This window comes from Schistocerca cancellata, chromosome 3 (genome assembly GCF_023864275.1).
Source record: "Schistocerca cancellata isolate TAMUIC-IGC-003103 chromosome 3, iqSchCanc2.1, whole genome shotgun sequence".
NCBI classification, from domain to species: Eukaryota; Metazoa; Arthropoda; class Insecta; order Orthoptera; family Acrididae; genus Schistocerca; species Schistocerca cancellata.
Window position 1 is genome coordinate 810,385,250 of NC_064628.1, and position 26,111 is coordinate 810,411,360.

The 26,111-nt window shown below is 45.7% G+C and overlaps 1 protein-coding gene across 1 annotated transcript in view; it reads right to left on the minus strand.

The window, feature by feature from the left end:
• LOC126176587 (uncharacterized) overlaps nt 1-26,111 on the minus strand; it is a 541,845-nt gene that overhangs the window by 109,611 nt on the left and 406,123 nt on the right. Inside the window, exons 22-23 of the mRNA XM_049923748.1 lie at nt 24,307-24,343; nt 13,201-13,489 (exon numbers count right to left, since the gene is read on the minus strand). Coding sequence (XP_049779705.1) covers nt 13,201-13,489; nt 24,307-24,343 — 326 coding nt within the window. The remainder of the gene's footprint in view (nt 1-13,200; nt 13,490-24,306; nt 24,344-26,111) is intronic.

Sequence of the window (26,111 nt, forward strand, 5' to 3'; positions counted from 1 at the left end):
TGCAACGTTTTACATTACTACTGTGCTTTGATATTGAAGTGTGTAACGTCTGTGTGAGGTCAGCTGGGCTGGATACTAGACAGAGAAAGCAGACAGACATTTTGGGCAATGTAACTCCAAGGATGCGCTCTTCCCAGGTACTGTAAGTCCAGTGAAACTGGACGAGCACACAGAGTGTTGCAGATATCAGAGAAGGTAAGTACATTCAAGATTATTATGGGATTTTTTTAAGAAGGAACATTCTTGGCGACTCTGCTGCTTTTTGTGCTAGGAAAGAGGGGGTTGTGCAACGGCACTGGATGTTGCTAACAAATGATTCAATTGTTGTGAGGAAGAATCTGAGCTCGCCAATTAGATGTTGGGAAACCACATGGAAAATTTTATATACACTCCTGGAAATGGAAAAAAGAACACATTGACACAGGTGTGTAAGACCCACCATACTTGCTCCGGACACTTCGAGAGGGCTGTACAAGCAATGATCACACGCACGGCACAGCGGACACACCAGGAACCGCGGTGTTGGCCGTCGAATGGCGCTAGCTGCGCAGCATTTGTGCACCGCCGACGTCAGTGTCAGCCAGTTTGCCGTGGCATACGGAGCTCCATCGCAGTCTTTAACACTGGTAGCATGCCGCGACAGCGTGGACGTGAACCGTATGTGCAGTTGACGGACTTTGAGCGAGGGCGTATAGTGGGCATGCGGGAGGCCGGGTGAACGTACCGCCGAATTGATCAACACGTGGGGCGTGAGGTCTCCACAGTACATCGATGTTGTCGCCAGTGGTCGGCGGAAGGTGCACGTGCCCGTCGACCTGGGACCAGACCGCAGCGACGCACGGATGCACGCCAAGACCGTAGGATCCTACGCAGTGCCGTAGGGGACCGCACCGCCACTTCCCAGCAAATTAGGGACACTGTTGCTCCTGGGGTATCGGCGAGGACCATTCGCAACCGTCTCCATGAAGCTGGGCTACGGTCCCGCACACCGTTAGGCCGTCTTCCGCTCACGCCCCAACATCGTGCAGCCCGCCTCCAGTGGTGTCGCGACAGGCGTGAATGGAGGGACGAATGGAGACGTGTCGTCTTCAGCGATGAGAGTCGCTTCTGCCTTGGTGCCAATGATGGTCGTATGCGTGTTTGGCGCCGTGCAGGTGAGCGCCACAGTCAGGACTGCATACGACCGAGGCACACAGGGCCAACACCCGGCATCATGGTGTGGGGAGCGATCTCCTACACTGGCCGTACACCACTGGTGATCGTCGAGGGGACACTGAATAGTGCACGGTACATCCAAACCGTCATCGAACCCATCGTTCTACCATTCCTAGACCGGCAAGGGAACTTGCTGTTCCAACAGGACAATGCACGTCCGCATGTATCCCGTGCCACCCAACGTGCTCTAGAAGGTGTAAGTCAACTACCCTGGCCAGCAAGATCTCCGGATCTGTCCCCCATTGAGCATGTTTGGGACTGGATGAAGCGTCGTCTCACGCGGTCTGCACGTCCAGCACGAACGCTGGTCCAACTGAGGCGCCAGGTGGAAATGGCATGGCAAGCCGTTCCACAGGACTACATCCAGCATCGCTACGATCGTCTCCATGGGAGAATAGCAGCCTGCATTGCTGCGAAAGGTGGATATACACTGTACTAGTGCCGACATTGTGCATGCTCTGTTGCCTGTGTCTATGTGCCTGTGGTTCTGTCAGTGTGATCATGTGATGTATCTGACCCCAGGAATGTGTCAATAAAGTTTCCCCTTCCTGGGACAATGAATTCACGGTGTTCTTATTTCAATTTCCAGGAGTGTAGATGTTGGGAAACCACATGGAAAATTTTATATAATTCCGGGGGAACTTGATGTGGAGCACTTTGTTACGCGGCCTCATGTGGGAAACATCTACTACAGTGTGATGGTCACTCAGTACTTTGGTTCTGAGCTTGCAGTAAAAGGCGCGAGTGACTTTTGTGAGAACTGTACGTCTTTAGGCTCTCTCTGTTCGACATATCTACGTTTCTTTTGAAAAGTGTTCAGTTCGATTGTAAAATTAAATAATCTAAGTTGAGAGATCAGATCTGTTTTGCGTCGTCTTATTTTACTATTCGTTCACATTGACGGTAATTTAGCACATTCTCTCACTGTGTAGTACAATTATCACAATCATCGCGGAGCGGAAAATAAGCAAAATCTAGGCTTTTTTCAGAGAAAATCAGGGAACATAGCAAAGTGTGATTTATGTCGAACAATCATATTTTGTTCAGAGAAAGGTTCATATCAAATCTGAAAAAAAAACCGAACAAAATGTCAATTTACTTATGTCTGTTTCCAAAAGACGGCTTACCTACTATACGTTTCTAACCTTGTATTTCCCTCGTCTTCGAGTCAACAGTGTAGATGTGCTCAGGAAGGTATTAGCGGTAAGTGTATTGTGCAGTCTGAAAGCCCTCCTACAAAAAGTCAAGACAGACAAACCTCTCAGGCTTTGTAAAAGTAGTTATGAATATGGTAAGGGGAAGAAATGACTTAGTACTAAAACTGACTGTTAAAGATCTCCAGCCTTTTTCTGTTGTAGGAGACTCAAGTTATACTTAACTACTACGTTACCTGGGACCCAGTTACACAATTCCATTGTAATATTTACTGAGCACTGTTTTATCTGATGCTCCGTTTATCTCAACATGCCATTTTATGTCGCGTAATTTTAACAGATCATACCAAAACGACGCATTTTTATAGCTCTCCAGTGCGTCGGCTGCTAGAAACAGCATTTTTTAAATCACAATCAAGCTTCGACACAAAAAGCCTCCCCCCTTCAGAATTTTAAGATATATGAAATCAAATTTAGCAACAAAAAATAACTTCAACTGAGATTTCTTAGATCACAATATAACTAGTGAACTGTGCCCTCTTTGTGGCTGTCCTCGTGCAGAAACAGACCTCTGAGATATATTTCCTGTGTGACATTTTCTCGCCTTTACCTTCTCACTCCTTAAACTTTATTTCAAAAAATATGTTCTTACCAGTTTAATGTTTTATATGTCCCGCATAGCAAGTTTTTGAAGAAGTTGATAATAACTGGCGTCTCCACCTTGTCGTTGCATTCGGGCTACCTAATATGTCTGGATGATTTCAAGGAGTTCTGCCAGTCACTTGCCAGACGGCAACAGAATATTTTTCACAGAGGTGGGGACTTTAGTTCATCATACTGAGCCACAATGACGGAAAAAAATTACAACGCCAAAAAATATTTAATGTAGACTAACGACATTTCGGGAATATTTATTTAAGTGGTTAAGATCGCAAGATCACAGGTTAATGTAAGCGGGAGATAAGCCATTGCAAGTGTGAAATGCTGGTAAATTAATAACCGGTGCAACCATCGGAATGTTGAATGCAAACTCGCAGACGTGCATGTATTATATTGTACAGGTGTCGGATGTCAGTTTGTGGAATGGAGTTCCGTACCTGTTCCTCTTGCTCATGAGGTTATTGATGCTTGTGGATGACGTTGGAGTTGTTGTCCGATGATGTCCCATATGTGTTCGGTTGGGGACAGATCAGTTGAACTAACAGGTTAAGGCAAGGTGCCGACAGCCTGTAGAGCGTGTTGGGTTACAACAGGCGAGCGTTATACTCTTCGAAAACTCCCGTGGAATGCTGTACATGAATGTCAGTACAACAGGTCGAATCAGCAGTGACGTACAACTTTGCAGTCAAGTTGAGAAGGAGAACCACGAGAGTGTTGCTTCTGTCATACGAAATCGCACCCCACACCTTAAATCCAGCCATAGGTGTAGCGTGTCTAGCACGAAGACAGGCTGGTTGCAGGCAGACCATCAACTGGCCGCCTTCTAGCCAATCACTGGCACCGACGCAGAACCAGCTCTCATAAGAAAATACACTCCTGGAAATTGAAATAAGAACACCGTGAATTCATTGTCCCAGGAAGGGGAAACTTTATTGACACATTCCTGGGGTCAGATACATCACATGATCACACTGACAGAACCACAGGCACATAGACACAGGCAACAGAGCATGCACAATGTCGGCACTAGTACAGTGTATATCCACCTTTCGCAGCAATGCAGGCTGCTATTCTCCCATGGAGACGATCGTAGAGATGCTGGATGTAGTCCTGTGGAACGGCTTGCCATGCCATTTCCACCTGGCGCCTCAGTTGGACCAGCGTTCGTGCTGGACGTGCAGACCGCGTGAGACGACGCTTCATCCAGTCCCAAACATGCTCAATGGGGGACAGATCCGGAGATGTTGCTGGCCAGGGTAGTTGACTTACACCTTCTAGAGCACGTTGGGTGGCACGGGATACATGCGGACGTGCATTGTCCTGTTGGAACAGCAAGTTCCCTTGCCGGTCTAGGAATGGTAGAACGATGGGTTCGATGACGGTTCGGATGTACCGTGCACTATTCAGTGTCCCCTCGACGATCACCAGTGGTGTACGGCCAGTGTAGGAGATCGCTCCCCACACCATGATGCCGGGTGTTGGCCCTGTGTGCCTCGGTCGTATGCAGTCCTGATTGTGGCGCTCACCTGCACGGCGCCAAACACGCATACGACCATCATTGGCACCAAGGCAGAAGCGACTCTCATCGCTGAAGACGACACGTCTCCATTCGTCCCTCCATTCACGCCTGTCGCGACACCACTGGAGGCGGGCTGCACGATGTTGGGGCGTGAGCGGAAGACGGCCTAACGGTGTGCGGGACCGTAGCCCAGCTTCATGGAGACGGTTGCGAATGGTCCTCGCCGATACCCCAGGAGCAACAGTGTCCCTAATTTGCTGGGAAGTGGCGGTGCGGTCCCCTACGGCACTGCGTAGGATCCTACGGTCTCGGCGTGCATCCGTGCGTCGCTGCGGTCCGGTCCCAGGTCGACGGGCACGTGCACCTTCCGCCGACCACTGGCGACAACATCGATGTACTGTGGAGACCTCACGCCCCACGTGTTGAGCAATTCGGCGGTACGTCCACCCGGCCTCCCGCATGCCCACTATACGCCCTCGCTCAAAGTCCGTCAACTGCACATACGGTTCACGTCCACGCTGTCGCGGCATGCTACCAGTGTTAAAGACTGCGATGGAGCTCCGTATGCCACGGCAAACTGTCTGACACTGACGGCGGCGGTGCACAAATGCTGCGCAGCTAGCGCCATTCGACGGCCAACACCGCGGTTCCTGGTGTGTCCGCTGTGCCGTGCGTGTGATCATTGCTTGTACAGCCCTCTCGCAGTGTCCGGAGCAAGTATGGTGGGTCTGACACACCGGTGTCAATGTGTTCTTTTTACCTTTTCCAGGAGTGTATAAGAGATCTCCACCCTGCCCTCTAATGACCTCTTGCTTGACACCACAGAAGTCCCAAATGGCGGTATCAATGGAAAGCACGCCACAGGGCGTTTGGCCCGGAACTGTCCTTGAAGAAACCGATTTGCAACAGTTCGTTGTATATCTGTGGTGCCAACTGCTGCTCAAATTGCTGCTGCAGTTTCAACATAATGCGCCAGAGCCATACGCCGAACACGATAGTCTTCCCTCTGGATAGTGCCACATGGTCGTCCGGAGGCAGGCCTTCTTGTGAACGTGCTTTCTCATGACCACCGGTGCCAGCAATAATATATAGTGAAACTTCCTGGCAGATTAAAACTGTGTGCCCGACCGAGACTCGAACTCGGGACCTTTGCCTTTCGCGGGCAAGTGCTCTACAAACTGAGCTACCCAAGCACGACTCACGCCCGGTACTCACAGCTTTACTTCTGCCAGTACCTCGTCTCCTACCTTCCAAACTTTACAGAAGCTCTCCTGTGAACCCTGCAGAACTAGCACTCCTGAAAGAAAGGATATTGCGGAGACATGGCTTAGCCACAGCCTGGGGGATGTTTCCAGAATGAGATTTTCACTCTGCAGCGGAGTGTGCGCTGATATGAAACTTCCTGGCAGATTAAAACTGTGTGCCCGACCGAGACTCGAACTCGGGACCTTTGCCTTTCGCGGGCAAGTGCTCTACCAACTGAGCTACCGAAGCACGACTCACGCCCGCTACTCACAGCTGTACTTCTGCCAGTACCTCGTCTCCTACCTTCCAAACTTTACAGAAGCTCTCCTGCGAACCCTGCAGAACTAGCACTCCTGAAAGAAAGGATATTGCGGAGACATGGCTTAGCCACAGCCTGGGGGATGTTTCCAGAATGAGATTTTCACTCTGCAGCGGAGTGTGCGCTGATATGAAACTTCCTGGCAGATTAAAATGATTAGCTTTTCAGAGCATTCACACAAGGTTGGCGCCGGTGGCGACATCTACAACTTGCTGACATGAGGAACGTTTTCAACCGATTTCTCATACACAAACAGCAGTTCACCGGCGTTGCCTGGTGAAACGTTGATGTGATGCCTCGTGTAAGTAGGCGAAATGTGTACTATCACGTTTCCCACTTTGTTAAAGGTCGGATTGTAGCCTATCGCGATTGCGGTTTATCGTATCGCGACATTCCTGCTCGCGTTGGTCGAGATCCAATGACTGTTAGCAGAATATGGAAGCGGTGGGTTCAGGAGGGTAATACGGAACGCCGTGCTGGGTCCCAACGGCCTCGTATCACTAGCAGTCGAGATGACAGGCATCTTATCCGCATGGCTGTAACGGATCGTGCAGCCACGTCTCGATCCCTGAGTCAACAGATGGGGACGTTTGCAAGACAACAACCAACTGCACGAACAGTTCGACGACGTTTGCAGCAGCATAGACTATCAGCTCGGAGACCATGGCTGCCGTTGCCCTTGACGCTGCATCACAGAGAGGAGCGCCTGCGATGGTGTACTCAACGACGAACCTGGGTGCACGAACGGTAAAATGTCATTTTTCGGATGAATCCAGGTTCTGTTAACAGCATCACGATGGTCGCATCCGTGTTTGGCGACATCGCGGTGAACGCACATTGGAAGCGTGTATTCGTTATCACCATACTGGCGTATCACCCGGTGTGATGGTATGGGGTGCCATTGGTTACACGTCTCGGTCACCTGTTGTTCGCATTGACGGCACTTTGAACACTGGACGTTACATTTCAGATGCGTTACGACCCGTGGCTCTACCCTTCATTCGATGCTTGCGAAACCCTATATTTCAGCAGGATAAATCACGACTGCATGTTGCAGGTCCTATATGGGCGTTTCTGGATACAGCAAATGTTCGACTGCTGCCCTGGCCAGCACATTCTCCAGATCTCTCACCAATTGAAAACGTCTGGTCAATGGTGGCCGTGCAACTGGCTCGTCACAATACCCCTGTCACTACTCTTGATGAACTGTGCTATCGTGTTTGACTCATTGCCCAGGCGTATCAAGACAATTATTACGGCCAGAGGTGGTTGTTCTGGGTACTGATTTCTCAGGATCTATGCACCCAAATTCAGCGAAAATGTAATCATATGTGAGTTTTAGTATAATATATTTGTCCAATGAATACCCATTTATCATCTGCATTTCTTCTTGGTGTAGGGATTTTAATGACCATTAGTGTACATCCAGCTTCTCGTAGCTCTATTACACGACCTCTTTCAAACTCAGTGAGGGGTTGATAATGGCGTGTTTGTCGTCTTAAAGGCTTTCTTGACTAACATCAAGGTCCAGTCTCAAAGGGAACTATTGCCTTCGGCTGTTACACCATGTATTTAAAGCAAACCTGATTTGCCTCCTCATGGTGATGAGTCTTATGTGACTGGAGCCAAATTTGAACGAACATCATCTTTCAGATGTAGAAAGACGCCTACCAATTTTCGTTTATGTCGCACAACTTCGTCCTGGTGATGTGATTTTTTTCCGTCAGTGTATTAGTGAAAAGAGTATCAAAATCTCTACAGTAGTTCCTGAGATTATCCTGAGCTTACAGACAGAAACCGCAGTAGGGAACTTAAATTTATACATGTATTTACGCGTGTTTCAAATTTGTGCCGACAAACATCGAGGGGATGCAATATATGTCTTGAGGAACAAAATGACGATAGGAACCGATGTCCGGATACGTCAACCGACGAGGCTACGGTGTGTCGAAGTTACAGGCGCCGGTGCCTGTGTATGTATGTACACACACTGTGGTTCCGTGATGAGGTTACAAACTTTCAGATATGATGGAGAAGGATAAATGTATAAATTTAAGGGGATCTGGTTCGGAAACAAATGAGTCGAAAGTTAAATGGGAAAATCATTCTGCTACCTCTGGCAGTGGAATACATGTAATGGTGCTGTTATTTCAAAGATTTGAGAGTAGGAAACTTTCAGAGCTGGCATTATGGACCAAAACAAAAAAGGTCTCGTTACCATGGGCTCTAAAATGCATACCTGAGGAATTATGAGTACTTGTTCATCTTCGCTATCGTGAAACCCATCTCCTCTATTGAAAGGGCTCATAGCTCTTAAGGTATGCACATGTTAACTAGATATTATTTTCCTTGTTCTGGGTGACCTCTGAAAGTTGCCTATCCTATAATCTTTTGAGGTTAAAAATTGCTGTACTGACAGAGTAGTATGGGATGCCGCATTATCGTGATGCAGAATCCAATTATCAAAAATGTTGGCACGGACACGAAGAACTCTTTTACGAAGTCCTTTTAAAATTTCTTTGTAGTAATATTGGTTAACTGTTCGTCCAGGAGGCACCCACTCCTTATGAACAATTCCCTTGGAATCAAAGAAGCACACAAGCATGCATTTCACTTTTTCCTTTGACGTGAGAGCTTTCTTTGGTCTGGCTGATCCCTTTGAGCACCATTGCGAACTTTGGCGTTTTGTCTCTCGATCGTACTGAAAAAACCAACTTTCATCACCAGTGATAACACGGCTCAACAATTCTGGATTGATTTCCGTTTGCTCTAACAGATCGGCTGCCACATTTTTCCGTGTTTCTCGCTGTTGTGGTGTGAGTTTTTTGGGGACCATTTTTGCACAAATCTTTCTCATACCAAGATCTTCAGTTATTATTAAACGAACTGTTTCTCGATTGATGTTCAGTTCTTCTACAATCATTTTCACGGATAATTTTCGATCAGATCGTACGAGTTCACACACCATGGTCAAGTTGACATCCGTCCGTGAGGTTGATGGTCGTCCACGGCGGTCTTCATCTTCCATATTCGTTCTGCCTTCACTAAACATTTTATGCCAACGAAAAACTTGAGCTTTTGACATAACCTCCTCTCCAAAAGCCTTCTGAAGCTTACCGTAAGTTGTCGTCGCGTTTTCACCACATTTAACGCAAAAAGAAATGGCATACCGTTGAGCAATATTATGCGGTTCCATTTCCTTGACGAGAGACAAACACGTTTTAACTTATTACAGCACAACTCACGACTGAGCAGTTGCATCGATGTGCCGCTTGGATCACGGGGGTGAAAGCTATATGGGAGAAGAGGCAACAAGCCATGTAGTTCCTTCCAGACCACTAGAGGCGCTATGGGTCAAACGAAGCTGCAATTGACTAATGAGAACTGTCCAATGGCGGTTAGTGATATTATATCGTCTTGCTCTGTACTGAAGTCCGCGGTTACAGTCGTCTTTGTACATGTTTCATATTTACATACTACTCATCTTCATTATAAACAGGTTTATTACTTTAAATTTCATAAAGTTCACTGTGGAACTGAAGAGATTTCCTGCAGAAAAAATGTCCACAATTGATCCTAAGGTAAGACATTTAATTTTCAATAAATAATCTCGTAGCGTTTAAATGAAATATATTCTCTTCTGTTATGAATGAAGCTGTGTGATTTCTGTTTGCTTACTTAAATAACTTTGATATGTCAGTAGTAGTTTTATTTGATGAAGATTTTTATGTTTTTCAGAATATTCAACACAACAAATTGACCTAGAAATACTCCTGTAAATTCCCTGGCTGTTCATCTGGATATTACGTCGGTTCAACGGAGAAAGTTAGGAGCAAGCATTTCAACAAGTTTCCAAAACTATTTCAAGGATTTCTTCTGAAGCGGAAAAGTGTTGTAAACTGTGACCTGATGTGAATTGTGCTACTTATTTTGTTCGTGAAGATAATTTTTTCGAGGAAGATTTTATGTTTAAAACTAGGCAGAGGCTAAACAGAGGTGAGTTTCCAAAGCATGTGACAGGTGTTCCATGTGAAATTGTTAATATCAGTAGTAAATCAGGTGAAACTGTTGCTCATAGTGAAATTTTTATTGTTTGCTTAACAAATAAAAAGTAAGTTTTGTTTTCATTTCACTGTTTTTATCCACCTTTCCTATTTTTGGCACTTAATATTGATGTCTTCTTTTTTGTGTTGAAGCGTTTACAGTTGTAAGATGTAGGAACTTTTTTAAGAAATTGTCAGTAGTGCACGTTTCCTGGGTAATTACTCAGAAATTACAGTCCTGAAACATAGTTGTTACAAATTTTGGAGTTCTTCATTCATTAACACTGTGACAAAGATTTCTTAATTGAACCTCTTTAACTGCCGATTATTCTCTTAATAATAGTTTTTTTCTTTCATTGATCCCACAGCTTATGAGATGTCAAAGTATGATATTATTCAGGAATATATGTGGCTCAATTTATATGCAACAATTTTTATTTAGTTTGAGAGAGTTATTTAGACTACAAGCTTGTTTCGACTTACTGTCAATTTCAAGTGTTGCGTGTAGTTTTTTGACGCACAAAACGTCCTGGAGCTCTTATATGTTGATAGAAATCAGTATAAGTGTGTCAGTTTGCAAGTCTATTTTTGATGTCTGCGCCTGGCAGTTGCTGCTCAAGAAAAGATCATAGAAGCAGCGACTGTCAGACGCAAACGTCAAGAATAGACTTGTAAACTGACACACTTATATTGATTTCTATCAACATATAAGAGCTCCTGGATGTTTTGTGCGTCATAAAAACTAGACTCAACACTTGCAACTGACAGTAAGTCGAAACAAGCTTGTAGCTTAAATAGCTGAAGCTAAATAAAATTGTTGCAGCTAAAATGGACTACAAATATTTGTGAGTAATAGGTTGTCACTGCTGTATTGCAGTGTGCTGTAGCTGTGTTTAAATTATTTTATTATGATGCTAGCCAAAATAATTACATAGCACGCCCAGAAAACTGAGATAAGAAAATTAAAAGAAAAAAAAAAACAGCGTACATAAGCTAGGAGGGATGCAACTCGCAATGTTTATCCTTTTTTAGTTCATGTCCATACCACTAGAGGCGCTGGTATCGGTCAGTGTTGCCCTCTTTTAACACAGGAGTTGCACTTCTCTTTTCTTGTTGTTCTGTGGCTTGGACTAAAAGCAGCATACAGACCAAGGTCAAAGATATTGTTCCTATGCAAGCCTGCAGGGTTGCCACATCTTGCAAAGAAAATCAGTCTCATTACTTTATTGTCGCACCTCGTATGTAAAAGGTATGTCTAGCGACAATATAGCATGATACAAGATTTATTCCGTACTCTCCTTTCCGAACAGCTTAATTCCCGTCGCTCCGCAATCTTCCTCTCCCTGGACCTCGAATGTGCCTATGACCGCGTATGGCATTCCGGCCTCCTCTTCAAGCTCCAAACCTTCGCCCTTCCCATTAACTACGTCCGTCTGATCGGCTCCTTTCTCTCCCACCGTCCTTCCTATGTCATCGTCCATAACACAGATTCCTACACCTTTTCCCCTCTGCCGGTGTGCCCCAAGGCTCCGTCCTCTCCCCCCTTCTGTACCTTTTGTACACGGCGGACATGCTGCAACCGTCACCCCCCGTCCACCTTCTCCAGTTTGCCGATGACACCGTCTTCCTTGTCCTTGCCCCCACCCTGCAGCGCTCCCAACACCTTCTCCAATCCCATCTTGACCGGTTCACCGCTTGGTGCAACCAGTGGTTGCTCAAGGTCAATCCCTCCAAAACCCAGGCGATCATTGTAGGCAAAACCACCCCTTCCTTCCGCCTCCTTGATTTCTATCTCACCATCTATGGCCGTCCTATCGCCCTCACTCCCACCCTTAAGTACCTTGGCGTCACCCTCGACCGTCGCCTCTCCTGGACTCCCCATCTCCAGACAATCCAAGCCAAGGCACGCTCCCGCCTCAGTCTCCTCAAGCTCCTCTCCGGCCGTTCGTGGGGTCTGGACCCCTCCACCATCCTCCACACCTATAAATCCCTCATCCGCCCTATCCTTTGTTATGCCCATCCGGCTTGGATCTCCGCCCCCCCTACCTTTTACACATCCCTCCAAATCCTTGAATGCCATGCTCTCCGCCTCGCCTATCGCATCCGTCTCCCCTCCCCCACGCGGATCCTCTACAGTCTCATCCCCTTCCCCCACCTTCTCCTCTTCCTTGAAAGGATACGGATCCTGTACACCTCCCGAAAACTCGATCCTCCTCACCCGCTCGTCTCCCCGCTCCTCTCCCACCCCCGCCCGCTGCTGCGCCTGTATTCCCACGTCCCACTCGGTCTCCATCTCTCCACCCTCCTTACCCTCTCCCGAGGTGGCTTCCGCCAACTCCCCCTCCCTGATGATGTCCTCCTCCCTTCCATTTACCCCTCCTATCAACTTTGATCCTCCCCCTCACTCCCTGTTTCCTTTCCTTTAGGCACCCTCCCTCCCTTCTCTTTCCTTTTTCCCCCGTCCCCCGTCCTCCACCCCTCTTCCCCCGGGCTTCCCCTCCCCCTTCCCCCTCCCCCGCTCTCCACTGCCCATGGCATCTCTGCTCTCCCCTCTCCCTCCCACTCCCCCTCCTCCTCCTCCTCCTCCTCTCTTGGCAGGTCCCCGGACTCGCACCCGCTCTGTGAACATTCGCGCGCCGGAGATCATCGCCATCAGTGTCTCGTGTGTGTGCCTTCGTCTGTGTTTAGTGTTCTTTCGTCGTCACGCCTCCTCTGTTCACGTGTTCCGTCGCAGCCGTCCGTGTTTTGTGCGCCGTGTCAACTAGTGTCAGTGATGTTTTTTCGTCAGGCGTGAACGGCTCTGTGTTTTTTGTTTTTTGGTGTCTACATTGTTCTGCCCACCATTTTTTATTGTATTCTCTGTGTCCCCTCTATTTTATTGTAACTCTCAAGGCTGAAGAGCGGCGTACTCAGCTGCTGACAGCCCGCCTTGTGTAAGGTGATAAAAATTACAATAAAGAAAAAAAAATTATTCCGTACTTTTACGGTTCTAATTGTGGTGGCTACCAGGATTAGGACTATAGGAGCGGCTGCAGGAGCGCTCACCTTCTTCTCCAGCTTGGCGTCCATGATGGCGCCGGAGTCAGGGGTGCCCTCCGTGCTGCCGAAGGCGGTCTCGGCCTCCCTGGCGGCCGCGTGCTGCTGCTGCTGCTGCTCCTGGGCTTTGCGCTCGCTCAGCTGGATGAGCTCCCCGATGCTCACCTTGCGGGACGGCTGCTGGTTGATCAGCTGCTGCAGGATCTGCTTCTTCTCCGCCGCGTTCTTCTTGGTCGGTGTCGAGTTGTTGCGCTTCTTACGAGGCGAAGGGGTTCCTGGAAATCGAAGATACGTCAGGCTCGCTCACACTTCCCTACAACTATTACTGCCACCTACTCTGTGCACAGTGCTGTCTATTAAAGGAATGTAGTCTACCAGGTGTACGGGTGTGAAATGAGCGTTTTTTTTTGTGAAAATGAAGCACTAATTTTGAATTGAAAAGTAAAAAAAAAATTATTCAAAGTACTGACCATTGCTTTCTATACATTTTTACCACCTTTCTGGCAATTTGTGGACACCACGCCAATAGAAATGTTCGTCTTTTTGAAGCAAACCAATCAGACGCCCACTTTTCGACTTCTTCGTAGGAATCGAAGTGTTCCTCAGCCAATTCGTGTCCCATTGATGAAAACAGATGGTAGTCGGAAGGGGCCAAGTCTGGTGAATACGGCGGGCGGGGTAGCAGCTCCCAGCCAAGTGTTTTGATTGTATCCTGAACCAGTTTTGCTTTGTGTGCAGGTGCATTGTCGTGTAAAAAAAATTACTTTGCCATGTCTTCTGGCCCATTCTGGTCTTTTCTCGATTAATGCATAGTTCAAATTGATCATTTGTTGTCTGTAGCAATTAGTATTCAGTTTCACTGCGTTTTAGAAGCTCATGATGCACCACACCTTTCTGATCCCAACAAACACAGAGCATTGTCTTCTTGCCACTTAACATCTTAGTTCATCAGTCCGCTAGAACTTAGAATTTTGAAAACTACGTAAACCTAACTAACCTAAGGACATCACACACATCCATGCCCGAGGCAGGATTCGAAACTGCGACCGTAGCGGTCGCGCGGTTCCAGACTGTAGCGCCTAGAACCGCACGGCCACCCCGGCCGGCCCGAATCGATCTGGTTTTGCAGTCAATGTTGATGGTAGTCCCGGATTAACCCATAATTTTTCCCGTTTAGGATTCTTAAAATAAATCCATTTTTCATCGCCAGTAACAATTCGATGCAAAATTGATTTCCTTTTATATCTTTGAAGCAAAATTTGACAAATGGTTTTTCGGTTTTCCATCTGTCTTTCATTCAATTCATGTGGCACCCATTTTCCACACTTTTGGATCTTTACCATAGCTTTCAAACGGTCAGAAATGGTTTGTTGTGCAAAATTTAGCATTGCTGCCATTTGCTTCTGACTCAAATTATCATATTCATCCAATATTGCTTGCAATTCGGAGTCTTCGAACTTTTTTGGTGGTCTTCCACGTTCTTCATTTCTTACATCGAAATCATTATTTCTGAACCGTTGAAACCAAATTTTGCATGTTGCTTCTGATAGAGCATGATCACCATATGCCTCGACAAGCATTCGATGCGACTCTGCAGCACTTTTTTTCAAATGAAAACAAAAAATTAATGCTTTCCGCAAATAATCACTTTCTGGTACAAAATTCGACATTGTTAACACGATGAAAACCTATGATGTTGTTTGTTCCATGACTTGATGTATACTAAATACCTTTGAGAGATGTCATACCAACCAAACACAAAAAAATTAAGGCTCGTTCACAACAATTGTTCCCTATCGACACATTTCTATCTTAACGCTCATTTCATACTGGTACACCTGGTATTAATCTTTAAATATTTAACTGCTGTAGCAGAGAACCAGGCATCTGGCAGTGTCGGTACCTCAGTTTCTTGTCTTGTACGACTGAAGGAGGCATTCGTTGTTCTGAAGATTCTACAAATCTAATGTCTGAAATCTAATTTGGATAAGCACACTTGCTGAACGACCCTTTGTCGTGCTGTTGATACTCATGGTAGTACTCTGAGTAGCTAACAGGTCGAGTAGAAAGGGGCATGAAGCGTCACTATACTATGCATGTTTGTATTCCGTACTATCACTGCTAGAGGATCACTGAAACAAAAGAAGCCACCGCGTAGTGCTGGACATACACTCCAGTCATTTTATTGACGGAAAAGGGTATACGAATGCATAGGGCGTTTCAGCAAGATTCCTTCGGTTTCAAAAAACTATATCTTCTGCATGAATGAATGAAGACAGAAACATAAATTTTAACCAACATGTAGGATTTTCAAAAGAACCATCCGGATTTACAAAGACACAGAGGGTGAATCACCTAAAACTTGCAGCGCAAGTCTTGGGGAAAGGGATCCTGCTGTTGATGTAGGGTTTTCACAGAATGGATTGGTAATCAGGAGCTCGTACTGTTAGTCAATCAACAGATTCTAATAATACACTACTGGCCATTAAAATTGCTACACCACGAAGATGACGTCCTACAGACGCGAAATTTAACGGACAGGTAGAAGATGTTGTGTTATGCAAATGATTAGCTTTTCAGAGCATTCACACAAGGTTGGCGCCGGTGGCGACACCTACAACGCGCTGACATGAGGAAAGTTTCCAAAAGAGTTCTCATACCCAAACAGCAGTTTACCGGCGTTTCCTGGTGAAACGTTGATGTGATGCCTCGTGTAAGGAGGAGAAATGCGTACCAGCACGTTTCCGACTATCACCATTGCGGTTTATCGTATCGCGACATTGCTGCTCGCGTTGGTCGAGATCCAGTGACTGTTAGCAGAATATGGAAGCGGTGGGTTCAGGAGAGTAATACGGAACGCCGTGCTGGATCCCAACGGCCTCGTATCACTAGCAGTCGAGATGACAGGCATCTCATACGCATGGCTGTAACAGATCGTGCAGCCACGTCTCGATCCCTGAGTCAGCACATGGGGACGTTTGCAAGACAACAACCATCTGCACGAACAGTTCGACGACGTTTGCAGCAGCATGGACTATCAGCTCGTAGACCATGGCTGCGGTTACCCTTGACGTTGAATCACAGACAGGAGCGTCTGCGATGGTGCACTCGACGTCGAACCTGGGTGCACGAAAGGCAAAACGTCATTTTTTCGGATGAATCCAGGCTCTGTTTACAGCATCATGATGGTCGCATCCGAGTTTGGCGACATTGCGGCGAACGCACGTTGGAAGCGTGTATTCGTCATCGCCACACTGGCGTATCACCCGGTGTGATGGTATGGGGTGCCATTGGTTACACGCCTCGGTCACCTCTTGTTCGCATTGACGGCACTTTGAACAGTGGACGTTACATTTCGGATGTGTTACGACCCGTGGCTCTACCCTTCATTCGATCCCTGCGAAACCCTACATTTCAGCAGGATAATGCACGACCGCATGTTGCAGGTCCTATACAGGCCTTTCTGGATACAGAAAATGTTCGACTTCTGCCCTGGCCAGCACATTCTCCAGATCTCTCACCAACTGAAAACGTCTGGTCAATGGTGGCTTAGCAACTGGCTTGTCACAATACGCCAGTCACTACTCTTGATGAACTGTGGTATCGTGTTGAAGCTGCACGGGCTAGCTGTACTTGAACACGCCATCCAAGATCTGTTTGACTCAATGCCCAGGCGTATCAGCGCTACTGATTTCTCAGGATCTCTGCACCCAAATTGCGTGAAAATGTAATCACATGTCAGTTCTAGTATAATATATTTGTCCAATGAATACCCGATTATCATCTGCATTTCTTCTTGGTGTAGCAATTCTAAAGGCCAGTAGTGTACATAGAAAGCGTATTTCTTGTACAAACATACACTTTGAAGATGGAACAAAGCCTATTGAAGTTAACAAACTAAAAGTAGGGTAGATTAGAATATCAGCAGTGTTCGTTGCAGAATTCTAGTGCGAGTCATTATTTACGAGATACCGAATTTTGAAAAGTTGCCACGTTAAAGAACAACACAAGTGCATACACTAAATATGTGGACTCTTGCCAGTAACGAGGCAATTGACCATCACAGGTTGTGCTCAAAATGGCCAATGGTAGCGGCAATACATGCCTCCCGAATGGTATGCAACGACTGCTGCACACGTGCTAGCATTTCAGAGGAGATGTCCGAGCAGGCTGCAGTAATACGTCGTTGCATATCATCGGGTGTGATTGGTATGTCCTTGTAGAAAGCGTCTTTCAACTTTCCTCACAGATAAAGGTCTGCCGGCGTCAAATCCGGGGAACAGGCCGGCCGAGGTATTGGTCTTCTCCGTCCAATCCAACCATCTGTAAACAATTCATGAAGACATGCTGTAGTACTTCATGGACTATGGGCTAGACAGCCATGTTGGTACCACAGATTTCTCCTAGCCTTCAGAGAAACGTCTTTCTGCATCCGTGGAAGACGATTTGTTAGGAGGCTGCGATAATTGTGCTCGTTCATTGTTTCATCTATGAAAAACGGTTCTATGAGCTGATGATTCACTATCCCACACCACACTTCACACACTATGGACGCTGACATTCCACCCGGCGAAGCCAACGGGGATTGTCAACACAACAATAGTGTATGATTCCGCGGTTTACCCGGCCATTATTCGTGAATATGGCTTCATCAATAAACAAGATACATGATACATCTGGGATATCGTGCCTTAATGCCAATGTACGGAATTTAACACGATTCACATAATCGTTTCCATGCAGCTCTTGATGGAAAGAGATGTGATATGGACGGAATCTCTGTCGATGAAGAATGCCTAGGCCACTTGCCTGACTTGCAGCGGAGGTTCGAGTCCTCCCTCGGACATGGGTGTGTGTGTTTGTCCTTAGGATAATTTAGGTTAAGTAGTGTGTAAGCTTAGGGACTGATGACCTTAGCAGTTAAGTCCCATAAGATTTCACACACATTTGAACATTTGACTTGCGGCACTTCCTTGTGGGATTGCACGGGAGCTAACGTGCGGATTAACTGCAACACCAGCAAGGACATTAATTTCCCCTTTACTGTCGTCACTTTTTTCCTTCTGTTACGTTGTATAGGTGTTGAACTGGTTGAAGAGCTTGATAGATAACTGCCGAGATGGTTGACGTCTATTGGGATATCTTGTCCCATACACTGTACAAGAACGAACTGTATTCTTCCTACTCTCTCCATACACCATGAGCTTGTCGGCTTTTTCTGCATTGGTAAACCGCATCGTCCACTCACCACCTACTGCTTGGACTGTCACACGCTGACTAGCAACTCGCAATGCCCTGAAGGAACATAGAAGCACACTGTGAGCAAACGTAACAACTATGCAGGTCGAATGGCACGAACTAGTGTCGGTGTCGAAACTTTTCAAAATACGATGTCTTGTAAACGACTCGCACTAGACTCTTGCAATAAACACCTCTGATATTCTACTTTTCCCTTCTTTTAATTTGTTAATTTCAACAGGCACTGTTCTATTTAAACAAGTTATGTTTGACCAAAAAATACTCTCTTATGTACTACTAAAGTCTGTTTATTGCCTAACAATGCGAGTCCTTTACTACCAATCCATTCTGTGAAAACCGCACATCAATAGCACTTTCAATTTCGCGCTATTGCGATGTAAGTTTTGTGTGATTCACCCTGTATATGCTTGCCCAAGCAACCTTGGAGAACTTCTTGGAATAACGTTTAGGATTTAAATGTTGATTTACTTTACACTGGTGTCCAATGTGGCCTCCACCAGACGCACGATTAACATTTGCGAGCGTATCGTCTGGAGCTACAGCATTCAATGATGTTGCTATGCAGATCCATAGTCCACCCACAGATTTTGGAAGGCACATAGCGTATCGTGAGACAAGGAGACCTTGGAAGCCTATGGTGGAACGCCAGAGCAGTACACCCCCTATGGCTTAAGCTGTAGGAGAAGAGGACTCTCAGCGAAAATCACGCCGCACAATTGTAACTGAATTGCACCTGTGGAAATGGAGTATGCCAAATGCCTTTTGTTGCTGTGTTACTGCCATCTGGATTCGATGCAAACAGGGTAACAAGCTTGCGAGCTACTCCAGGGGGATCGCTGTTGGCACCCACATGAAGGAACAACTTGTAACTGGCGCCAAAATCCACTTTTAGTTTCGATGCCTAAGTTAAAATTGACCCCAAATTTCCATCATCATTTATTTAGAAGTTATCGTAATGTAAAACTAGTTGACTCTTTGGAACGTCCTCAACATCTGCCTAATCGTCCCTACCCTCGAAAGTTCCCAGAAATCACAATGAACTTTCTGTATAAGGCTTCAGACCATGAAGCAGGTGGTATAAAAAAGAGTCGACGGAGGGAATGGGGGCGATCTTAGAGCGGACACAATTGTATAGGGACCAAGAAAGAGAGTTTTATCTACGACCCAGTGACAGCGACATCACTGTGAAGTGAAAAAAATTAAGAAATCACTGAATCTTGGCAGTAATCCACTACACTTAAAACAGAACCTGGTACTGTCGGCTGATCATGATCATGCTGTAGGAGGAAAACAGTAGAAACGCTTGTCAACTACCGCGGGATGCTTCCGTTATTGACTAGCTACAGACAGACGTCAGGTGCAGTATTGACAGTCAAGAGGACTACAAAACTTGATTTTCCTTCTCACCATGCTGCCCAGGAATCTCTGTTTATATGAACGGATGTAATACGTCGTTTACAGTAGTGCAAACAAAGCCATGTCTGGTCTGTTGGACAGTAAAGTAAAACGGTACGTCATGAATGGTTGGGAGACGCAGAAGGGCAGGTTCAGCCACATACCTGGAAATCCTATCCTCCGTGGCCGTACTTTCCCATCGCGAAGTATGAGTGCTGAGTAAGTGTACCTGTTAAGTATAGATGGCTGTAACGGTGTGTGTAGTATAGTGTCGTGCTCATGTTGGAGACGATAAGGGAAGGGAAAGGGTGAAACCCGGTGCTAACATATAGCCTTCTCCTTTCGAAGAGTACCAAGGAGGGTATCAAGTGTTGAGCACTAAAAGAAAACTTTATGGGGTTGTGAGTTACGTTGGATGTTGTAGCTCTCAGATGGACTTCTGTGCATCTGTTTGATTCCTGGCGTCATGGACTGTGCGGCTGGTCCTGGCGGAGGTTCGAGTCCTCCCTCGGGCATGGGTGTGTGTGTGTTTGTCCTTAGGATAATTTCGGTTAAGTAGTGTGTAAGCTTAGGGACTGATGACCTTAGCAGTTCAGTCCCATAAGATTTCACACACATTTGAACATTTGACTCCTGGCGGCTGATATTGGACTTCTGCTGCTAAAGTCAAGTTCAGTGGGACCAACCGAGGTGACGCAGTGGTTCAGACTCTGGTCTAGCATTCGCAAAGTTTGGGGTTCAGTTCTCGTTCCAGCTGTCCTGGTTTGTGGGTTCTACATAAGGTTGATAGCAAAATGAGTTGTTTGGACGGCGAAGGTTCAATCCCGCGTCCGGCCATCCAGATTCAGGTTTTCCGAGATTTCCCTAAATCGCTTCAGGCAAATGCCGGGATGGTTCCTTTGAAAGGACACGGCCGACTTCCTTCCCTAATCCGATGAGACCGATGACCTCGCAGTTTGATCTCCTCCCCCAAATCAACCCATTTGATTTGAGTTGTTAAAGGACTTCGGCCCATTTCCTTCCACATCCTTTCCCATCCTGTGACTGTGATATATATCTAACGACCTGACTATCAGCGGAAAGTCAAACCCAACAGTTCTTTCCAAGTAAATTTAGTGGAGACAGAGTGCTGCTCTGGGGATGGTACCCCTCGTTTCGGTTCGAAACATCATTTTTCGTTAATGGTAAAGTGGTGGACATTTTAGAAAATGGTATGTTCTACCTGTTATGGCAATAGCTTGCCAATGCCCGCCTTCATCTGAATCGTCAGTAGGTCTGGCTACCATACAGCGTGCCCGGGTTCGATTCCCGGCCGGGACGGAGATTTTCTCCCCTGGGGGACTGGGTGCTCTGTTGTTATCATCATCATTTACTCATCATCGACACGCAAGTCGCCCAGTGTGGCGTCCGCTGAAAAGAGTTGCAGTTCGATGGCTGAACTTCCGCGGAGGGGGGGGGGGGAGGGGGGGGGTCTCGCGTTCATCAGTGCCGTACGATCATTCCATTTCTTTCATTTCATTTTGGACTCTGACGTTTTTCTGGACGAGCATCATAACATTTTCGTCTACAGAGAAAATACCATCAAATATCAGTGCGAAGAAAATCAGATGCATCTACACTAATAGCATACTAAACGCCCCGCCAAAACAAGTATAGAATATTATTGAAATGAACTAGGACACAACACATCTAGTCGAACAAAAATTCATTAACAACTATTCACCAGCCTCCAGGAATTCGTCCTTCAGTGTATCGCCGGCCGCTGTGACCGAGAGGTTCTAGGCGTTTCAGTCCGGTACCGCGCTGCTGCTACGGTCGCAGGTTCTAATCCTGCCTCGGGCATGGATGTGTGTGATGTCCTTAGGTTAAGATAGGTTTAAGTAGTTCTAAGTCTAGGGGACCGATGACCTCAGATGTTAAGTCCCATAGTGCTTAGAGCCATTTTTTCAATGTATCAGAATTTACTCGTGCAGACTTCTCGGAAGATGAAGCGCAATAGTAGTAGTAGATCAGCCTTTTCTAAGGCCTCCTTGACATTCTTTTAATTGCCGTTGGTGAGTTCTTTCAATTCTGTTCAATAGAATTTTTGAAAATATTTGTAGAACAAGTTCCCTGTAATTACTAATGCTTGTATTGCCGGCTTTATTATGAGGAGAATGTATAATGATTGTTCAAATGAAAAAGTACGAAACGTCGTAACAACCAAATTGGTTGATATTTGCATATGCCGCTTTGGGACAATGTAGTGAAACACTTAGGGATGAGAATACAGCGTTGTCACCTCCCACCAAAAACTTCAAAGTTGTGTAATCAGTAGGCAAGGAGATGCTCTCAGTATTTTTCGACGTCCGATACTCATTGGATACCTGGAGCACGAAGCAACAATAAACAGTGATGTACTGTGAGACATTCCGTAGTCTCCGGAAGTCCATCAGGAGAAAACGGCCTGGGCTGCTCACGGAGGGGTGATTCTGCTCCATGACGACACACGTCAACACGTCTCCAAGGTCACACAAAGCACAATGGTCAAGTTCAACTGGAAACAGCTTGAGTGTCCGAGGTAAGGCCCGGACACGTCGACCTGCGACTTCCACGTGTTTGGCCCGCTAAAAGAATATTTCAGAGGGAAGCATTTCGACTCGGAGGACGAACTGAAGAACACAGTGGAGGACGGGGTCCTGTCACAACAACAGGAATTCTGGGAATGGGGAATCCTTCAGGTCGTGAAACAGTGGGATAGTTGTGCTCAGACCTCTGGTTATTACTCTTCAATAAAGACTTCAATTATACCCACGGTGTTCTTTCGTAACTATTCTTTCGAACACACTTCATATTTACACGACTTTCCACTCCTCTGTAACCTTTTCCGTTTTCCGCATTTCTTCAAAACCCATTGCCAGATCTTTTGTAATCTTTGTTTATGATGATTCCGGAAGTTAGCTCAGCTGTTATGGAATCTCCCCTACTGGCTACGTTAATTTTCAGAGTTCTGATTGTTTCCCTGGCTGGTCTAACAGACGGTGGCACATCTTTACCTTGATTTTCATAGAAGTCTGGGGATTTGTGATTTACTTCTAGGCAGAACTATTTACAATTTTTGGTATTATTTAAGCTATTTCTATCCTCACATTCTTGAAACAAATACTTATTGCTTAGTGACACAGTAATCTATTCTTGTAGGTGTGATAAAAAACTCAGGATTTTTTTCAGATTGATATCTTCATCAGTATTTAGTTTTCCCTGTCACGACTGAAATACTCGGAAAATGTAGCACGATGTATGTTTTATAAACTAATGAACCGAAGTCCACGTCTAGCCCACATCGTACCTGGATGCTTGCCGTGAGAACTCGAAAGACAAGTGAAACGATTTTTCGACGAAACAGACGACTGCGCAAACAATTGACAGTAAAGTAATAAAACTATTGGAAGGATGGGGATGAGAACTTTTTGATAGTTGGCGTCTTCAGTGCAATAATAGTAGGTATGTGGGCAATTTTGGCCACATACGCTAATGAGATGAAGCATTTTGGTCGCATAGTTAATAGAGCTTTGGTCTACATTTGAAACGCAACACTGCAGCGACTCTGCGTGTCATAGAATCTACAAAGCCTTCGGAGGCTTCCGGAGGTGTGTTGTACTTGATGTCTACGCACAGGTCACGCATTTCCCGTAAATTACGGTTTGTGAGCGCGGTTCGCCTCTTGTAGCATCCCAGACGTGTATCATTAGGTTCATACCAGGCGAGTTCACTCTTCGAATGATTCTGGTTTTTTGACACGGATAGTTATCATGCTGGAAGAATTATCCGAATGGGACTGAAATCGGTAGATGTGATACACATTTACAGACACACAAAGAATTAGAAGTTCAGTTCTTTTTTAATAAAGAAAAAGTGCTTCACAAATGCAGCTAGTCAATGGTGCGTTGGTGCACCCCTGGCCCTTATGCAAGCAGTTATTCGGCTTGGTATTGATGGCATAGTTGTTGGACATCCTCATGAGGAATATCGTGCTGAAGCTGCCGAGAATTCTTTCGGGTTGTATGGCCATGGTCCATGGAACTCTTCTATCCCTGACGTTTCGCCGAAAGCTATGTTGGACCTGCGGAGGTGCTCCCGGTTGTGCTGAGTCTTGCCGACTGACGAGTCGACTTTTTTTTTTTTTCCTTTATTGAATTTCAATTCCCCCCGAAGGGGGCGGGCTGGCAGCAGCTTAGGACGCCGCTCTGCAGCCTACAGATTTTCTGACAAAGAGCAGGAGAATAAATAATAATAAAAAACAGGCGATAAAATCGGGGACTTAGTGAGTAACAAGGTGAAAAGAAAATGGGGAAATTAAAACAAACAACAGAGGGATGATGAAGCGAATAAAAAGACATACGGAGCAGACAGGGAAAACAATAGACAATTAAAAAACACGGCGACAGTCTGGATTCTGTTCGCAAAGTATATAAAATGCACACCCAGCGACAGCATGGTTTCTGTTCGCAACACAACACTGAATAGTCACTAGAACACAGCACGAAAAAGTCGGCAAAGGTGACACCACAGTCGAGAGCAGGTGACGAGTCGACGTCGAAGGACGGCCTAAATATCGTGGAAAGTGGGCGTGGTCTGGATTTCACGTGATAGCAGAGATAAGCCTTGTCAAGGATAAAATATAACTATCGATCATAGTACGTCAAAGATAAAAACTTCTCATCGATTCTGTAGCGCCACTGTCCATATATCGCTTAGTTTCATACCTTCTTCTTTTCTGTTAAAATTATCCCCATGTTTATATATTTCGATGGCTTCTCTATATAGGCGTGGATAATAGTTCGTCATAGTACATAAAACCTCAGTTTTCGATAATTTCACTACGTGAGTACCAAGTGAAGAGCGTGTTCCGCCACAGCTGACTTGTCTCTTTTCCCTAGTCCTTTTGTCTTCCTTCAACCGTGTATTCGCACTTCTCTTTGTAGTTCCAATGTAGACCCTACCACATGTACACGGAATCTTGTATACACCACTTTCAGACAGAGGGGGACGTTTATCCTTAACGCTTTAACGGAACGAAGTGCTTAGCCTATTTTCTTAGTTTGTCTGAAAATCGGTCGAACGTTATGTTTCCTAAAAATCTTGTCAATTTTATCCGTTACTTTTTTGATGGAGGGTAGAGAAACCGTGTTCTTCCATCGCTGTGTCCTATCGTTGTCCTTAGGCCTCCTGTTATTCGGTCGCAGAATATTTTTTTTCCTTACTAGAGTACCCATTCTTCTCAAAAGCGTGCTTTAGATGTTTTAACTCGGCGTCCAGGTATTCCGGCCCACAAATTCTTTTAGCTCTGTCCACTAGAATTTTAATTATACCCCTTTTCTGTTGTAGATGATGATTGGAATCCTTATGCAAGTATCTGTGGGTATGTGTAACCTTCCGAAAGACTTTATGTTTCAAGCTGCCATCAGTCTGTCTCATGGCGAAGACATCCAAGAAGGATATTGCAATGTCTTTCTCCATTTCCATGGTAAACTGGATTTTTTGATTTATACTATTAAAATAACAAAAGAATTCCTCTAAAGCTTTTTTGCCATGTGACCAAACCACAAATGTACCATCCACGTATCGATACCAATGACATGGTTTTTTATTCGCTTTATCCAGAGCTAACTGTTCGAATTCTTCCATGTAAATATTGGCGATCGTAGGACTCATTGGGTCACACCATCAACCTGCTCATAAAACTCATCCTCCCACTGGAACTGACTAGAAGTGAGACCGTGTCTAAAAAGAGCAGTGAAATCTGCTGGGAAAACATCTGCTTTGTAAAACATAACTTCGTTAAGCGGAATCATCGTAAATAAAGACACTATGTCAAAACTGACATGAATATACTCAGGAGCCATAGTTAGTCCCTTCAGTTTCTTAATGGTATGACATGAGTCTTCTACATAAGAATCAGTTTCCGCCAATATGTGGTTGTAAACAAAATGCCAGTCATCTTGCTACACTACTTGCCATTAAAATTTCTACACCAAGAAGAAATGCAGATGCTAAACGGGTATTCATTGAACAAATATATTATACTAGAACTGACATGTGATTACATTTTAGTCAAACAGGGCTTGGATGGCGTGTACAGGTACAGCTGCCCATGAAGCTTAAACACGATACCACAGTTCATCGTATTTTGACGAGTCAGTTGCTCGGCCACCATTGACCCAACGTTTTCAGTTGGTGAGAGATCTGGAGAATGTGCTGGACAGGGCAGCAGTCGAACATTTTCT